Consider the following 6,245-nt stretch of genomic DNA (forward strand, 5'->3'; position numbering starts at 1 on the left):
GGTCTTTTTGCACAATTAGTTTTTTTTTTTTTGCACTATAAATAAATAAATAAATAAAAGTATTTGTAATTTTTATAATAATAATAATAATAAAAAAAAAACAATCCACATAAGATGCAGGTCATTTTCCACCTGACTTATTAAAACGATTTTGATGATATTCCATAAATGGAGGATCTTTGGGACATAAAGTCTGTAGATTCCTTCCCTTGTGTAAAATAAATGGCATATGCTCCTTAAACCAACAGACCAATGAAACAGTAAAAGAGTCCAAAACTAGGAGGTTTTAAAATATATGTGACCTCCATGTCAGCATTAATTAGCCTCTGTGGATTGTTTTTGTGAAGTGTGTTGAGATCTGACTGGTGCTTACATTAGCTAGATGAGCTAACTCAATCTCCAGCTGGGCTTCTGTAACCCTGGGTTCTGGTCGTACAGTCACAGCAATCACTTTCGAGTTCACAGCAGTGTTATTCCTGTGGGTTAGATCAAACCACACACAACAGTCAGTTCATGCTTGAATGAGAAATGCTAATTTCATTCATTGCAATACTTCCATTAACATCAGCATTGATTTTTGTTTAAACTCCCCATTCTGCACATTATAATGGAAATGGCTCATTTAGCACAGAACTGTCTTTCCAGGTTGAACTCAGTTTAGAAAATCGGTGTGAGGACGTGATTTTTGGTATTTCACTTCAGATGAGATATTTTCTGTTAGCAGAGGCCAGAAATGATGATATGCTTGACTACTTTTTTTAGAGGGTGAACTCATTAGACTATAAATAAATTAAATATCATTCAAGATCCAACTCTAAAGATGGACAAAGTTATAATATATTAAACATTGACAAACTGAAATCTGTTTAGTTTTTGATTAACTCGAAATGATCGCCTCTGGGTAAAACGATCACATAGAGATGAAAAGCAGTCATTTGTCATCACTAGACCCAAAAAGTTACTCCAAGTACTTTTATGTACTTTATTACTTTTTAATTTCATGATTAAAACCAATATTGGTTGGCTATGCATAAATTTTAAACATTCAAGTGCTCTTATCTAATGCAACAGGGGTGCAAAATCATTCTGATATTAACATTCAAGTACACTCAACATCTCTCTCCTTGCATGCTTCCTCCTCCTCTAACTTTTTTCCTTGTATACCATTTGTCAAATTGAACTGTTTAGGGCATAATTTCATGGTCCATTTAAAAAGAAGCAAAGACAGAAAATGGATGCCCAACAAGTAGCTTCTCAAAAGTCTGCAGTGAAAAAAGATTTTCTAAAAGCAATGACAAAGATGCTACATCTGAGACATATACTCCTCACATTATTTTACAGTCTGTCACACTCTTTGTATTTTTGATTATAATATTCAGAATGCATATGAATTGAGAAGACGTTGCCATGGAAAATAAATGTGTCTTTGTCTGTAAGTAGATCAGCCTAAAGGCAAAAATTATTCCTTTTGAAATAAATGTACAGATTGGATCAAAGACATTATCCGTGCATGGTTAGCCAGCCTCTTAGTTTGATTTAATCAAGCAGAAGTGGTGCTGCATGGTGTCATGAATGTCCACACAGCCTGAAAGGCATGAAATAACACAAGACTCTTAAAGGGGAAGCTTATAAAAAAATTAAAATTATGTAATTATGTACTTCATCATGTCATCATGGAACACCAGGGACATTTCTAGCGTTTCATCAGTATTGGGGCACAGGCCCACTATCAAAAAAAGTGAGCCCATATTTTGATATTATCCTTTTAAATACTGTTTTGGATATAAATGGATATACAGTCTTTTACAAGCTGTTCACAAGCTGCATGTGCAAAAAAAGAGCTGCATTGTCATTGTTGTAGAAGACAGTTTTGTTTCCTACAATGGACTGTAGGTAAATATTCACTCAGTGCTCTTTTTGTTTTCTGTCTTATTATTTTGTTATTATTGCATTGTGAAAAAAACACCACAAACAATTCAGTTCATGAGTAAACTGTACGAATGAATCAAACTGAATCGTCAACCATTTCAGACCTTTTTACAAAGCTGTTTGAGTTCGGATTTTAAACAGCTGACATACTTGATCAAATTTGATTTAACACACATGAAATATTATCAGAGAAAATGATTCTCAGGTTGGTATACGTCAATCTGACACATAATTTATCTGTAACATTTTACTGAGCTATAGTATTTTACTGGGGGTTGTGCCCCAGTAAAAAGGGTCTAGCAACAACACCCCTCTAGAACACAAAAAAAGATTTTGAACAAAATGTTCAAGATTTTTACCATATAATGAAAGTAAATGCGACCAGGGGCTGTGAAGCTCCAAAAGATAAACAGCACCATAAAGGTATTATTAAAGTGGTCCATATAACTACATTTGCACACTATATTCCAATATATTGAAGGTATACAAATGACTGAAAATTAAATTAATTGAAAATCTTACACTGTAAACATTATTGTTCTGAGCTGTAAATAAAACAGATTATTGGAAGATTACTGGAGTATGTTTTACAGATGTCTACATTTATTAGCAATTTCTGGGTGAAAATTGTTTCTACACCAATTTATTTTCTCAGTGTATCTGAAAGCCATAGTGACTAATTATTTTCATTATATGAAGACGAAAAAAGAAACAGTTTGGACGTTCTGGTATAAATTTCCACATAAGGATAAAAATCCTAATATAATTTTTTCCAAAATAATAATAATAAAAAAAACCCACACACATTTCTTGTAACTATTCACACTAAAAACAAGGATCCATGGAGGAAACAGTTTGGACGTTCTGGTATAAATTTCCACATAAGGATAAAAATCCTAATATAATTTTTTCCAAAATAATAATAATTAAAAAAAAACCACACACATTTCTTGTAACTATTCACACTAAAAACAAGGATCCATGGAGTTTATACACTGATGATTCTCATAGTATGATCAACAGAATATTTTGTCTTGTGATTAAATGTTCAACAACATGATCTGTCTTTACAAATCCCTCTGCTATGTTGCATTGTTTTTGTTTGCTTGTTTCTTTGTAACACTTTTCTTCTGTTATCTTCTACTGTTTGTACTGATCTCCATCTCCCTACTGGCTTCAGTGAATCCAACAGAGCTCAAGAACAGAGGACCGCCCTTTTTCTCTGTTCTTCCATGAACTCTCTCCCTGTCAGTGGGAATTCCACGGAGGAATCAGACTGACAGCTCAGAGCCACACCAGGAAAGGTCTGTTCTGTCCTGTGTGTCTCTGGAGGTTCAAGTAGAAGTCCTCAGATGGAACAGAAGGTTTTGATCCCGAGCTTCAAGATGGACTCTGAGAATAACCAAGAATTTTCATTCTGACATTTAGGCTGGGAGTGAAAACACTGTAGTTTGTTGTACCAGCTTCTGTATTTAGGACTAGAGGAAAATCACAAGGAATTTGAAGAAACAGCTTCCTTAAAAACAAATGATTGTGTTTTTTGCGTTTACAGTATTTGTCACTGGGCTTTAATACATTAGTCACATGATTGAGCTTCATACAAGGACAAATTCCTTATTAGCACCATAATAAACAATGACTGCACCTGACCTGTGAGGCTTGGAATAATGCTGCAATTATGTCATTGTGAAACTGCAGAAATTACGAGATGATAACTCAGAGATTCTACTTTGAGTAGTTCACATCCTCAGACACAGAAATGATTCGTTTCTATGGCAACATCTATGACGCCAAATCAAGCCATCCAGCACAATCTATCACTATATTAGTTAAAATCAAAGAAAGAGCACCATGTAACAAGATATAATATAAACCGAAATACCTTTAACTGTTGAGGCTGCTGTCATTTTTGTTAAATGATATCATACAGTAAAAACACAGAGAAATCTTAGCTTTCTAAGATAAAACTTGTAATGATTGTTTGAAAATCGAAATGACAGTAATTCCAACATGAATGCAGCATAATTCCTATGCTAAAAAAATACAGAAAAAAACGTTATGTTTAAAACTTTAAAACTTAAATGTTTATGACTGCATATATATGACAAGAATACATAAAAATGAAAAAGGACAAGTATCAACAAATCAGCATGAAAGTTTCAATTATTGATTTTTTTTTTTTTTTACATTTTAATCCCCATCAGTCTTGCATATTTGCTGCATCCAATTTATGAAAACCCTTATACATTCATTAACAGTGAAGTTTAAACCACTTTTTTTTTGCACAGGCAATTTTCTGATTTAAAAATATATTAAAAAGTACTCTTATTTTTATTTGACCTTTATTTAACCAGGTAAGTTAATTAAGAACAAGTTCTTATTTTCAATAACAGCCTGGCAGGAGAATTAATATCTCCTGTGAAACATATAAACATATATTACAATACATAAAGCACATAAAAAAGAATAAAATCTCAGTTAAAACCTTTACAAGTCGAGGTCAGAGCACTTACTAGTAATTTTTTGTAAATGCACATACTGGAATTTTTGTCTCTAGTTTCAATAACTTTTGTAGTACATTCCAATCATATGGGGCAGCAAATTCAAAAATGGAACGACCATAAGTAGTTTTTCTTCCATAAGTAAAATATATTTTAAAATATCATATAATTTCAAAAATGTACCCATTTTTAGTGTTAATTTTTAGTCACTTAAAGAAAAATAAATAATTGATAGTGAAAAAAAAAATCTGACTCACAAAGTAACAAATATATTCTACGGGTGTCATAAATTCATAAACTTGCACACATTACACACATTATTTGATTTTCTTTTTCTAAAAGGAAACTTTAATAAAATTACTCCTGATAAGTTATTTTAATCAAGTCATTTTTCTATTTTACAGGTTTAATACATCAAAATCTTTCCAAGTAGGAACCTTCTTACGTAAGTAGTCCCTAGGGTACAAGTATCCTTGGTTGGGAATCTCTCCTCTATAATATCATTATGATATCTTTGTAATATTTAATCTAAATGACTGGAGAGTCTTACCGAGGAGCAGGCAGCATAAGACCAAGAGTCTTGTAGAGAACCGTTCCAAGAATGAACACAGGAGATCCATCCATATCTGCCGGAAAACAATCTAGGTTAGATGACACTATCATCACATTATCTAATCATATCAAATAGCATCTCCATACAAAGTTGTTTTTCTCAGCTCCCTTTTCAACTTTTCACTCGGCAACATGGATGATTATTTGATCATTCAGAGTGCAGATTTGTTTCAGAGGCAGACAGTAGGAATTCTCTCTTAATACCTTCCCACTTCCATGTAGGGATCTTTTAATCCAAAGTAATTTTACAAGATTTCTTTTTTCAAAGCTACAGGAATTAATTAACCTCGAAACCTGCAAAATACTCATTAAATATCAGATCTCTTGCCAAACAATATTCCTGACAGCTAATCCATCATAAATTTCCTGCCAATAATGAATAAAGTGGTAGATCAGGCTATACTAGCAAGGTTATTGATAACTAGAAGGGAAAGGTCTTCTCTGCTGACAGGAAGGCTAATCCTGGTTCAAACAGCTCTGTACAGCCCTCGAGTCAGGCTCAAGGCGAGCTGGAGTGAGTTATGTATTAAATCAATCCTTCATTACTTCCCTCTGATACACTTCAGATAAGACTGATCACCCTAATTAAGTAAATAGTCTGGTGCGCTGGTGCTTAGCTCTCTTTACTATCATTGTTTGAGAGGATACAGCGAGTGCTGTGTCATCTGAATTGATGTGGTCGACCAAGTGCAGTCTTCTCTAAAACAGGCAAATGGCAAGCGCTTGACATGTAATCTTCAGTCTCACTGTGTCACCGCTTTGAAATTTTAACACAATCGTATGGTAGCGATTACAAAACTTTTAATATCCTACTGATGATCCAAAATAACAGAAAATGCCTTCGTTTGTAAACTTTAAATGTAAAAAGTCAAAGCGACAAAGCGTTTTCATGGCCTTAAAAATGAATAAATAAGTAGAGAAAATACAGCAAGTCATTATTGCAAAATAAGTCCCAAATGGGTGATCAAAACCTCAAATGTAAAATTTTACATTGCCCTGCTGTACTGTATCTTACTTGCATATTAAATGGCTACTCAACTAATAATCAAAGTAATCAAACTAATAATATTTAATGTAGGTTTGATGATTTGAGGTTGTGTGTGTGTGTGTGTGTGTTTGTGGAGTGATAAAAGAAATAATACTACCAAAACTATGTATACTTTTGGTCAATATGCACAAACTATGCTGCAGTTGGCATATATA

The 6,245-nt window shown here is 33.3% G+C and overlaps 1 protein-coding gene across 3 annotated transcripts in view; it reads right to left on the reverse strand.

Annotated features, from left to right (window-relative positions):
• LOC107747274 (adhesion G protein-coupled receptor B3-like) overlaps positions 1-6,245 on the reverse strand; it is a 168,202-nt gene that overhangs the window by 46,406 nt on the left and 115,551 nt on the right. For all 3 annotated transcript variants that reach the window (XM_016561742.1, XM_016561741.1, XM_016561740.1), the window contains 2 exons: positions 4,981-5,056; positions 374-476 (listed from right to left, as the gene is read on the reverse strand). In XM_016561742.1, the coding sequence (XP_016417228.1) occupies positions 374-476; positions 4,981-5,056 (179 nt within the window). The remainder of the gene's footprint in view (positions 1-373; positions 477-4,980; positions 5,057-6,245) is intronic.

Source organism: Sinocyclocheilus rhinocerous, unplaced genomic scaffold (genome assembly GCF_001515625.1).
Source record: "Sinocyclocheilus rhinocerous isolate Xijiao unplaced genomic scaffold, SAMN03320098_v1.1 scaffold1069, whole genome shotgun sequence".
In the NCBI taxonomy this organism is placed as follows: domain Eukaryota; kingdom Metazoa; phylum Chordata; class Actinopteri; order Cypriniformes; family Cyprinidae; genus Sinocyclocheilus; species Sinocyclocheilus rhinocerous.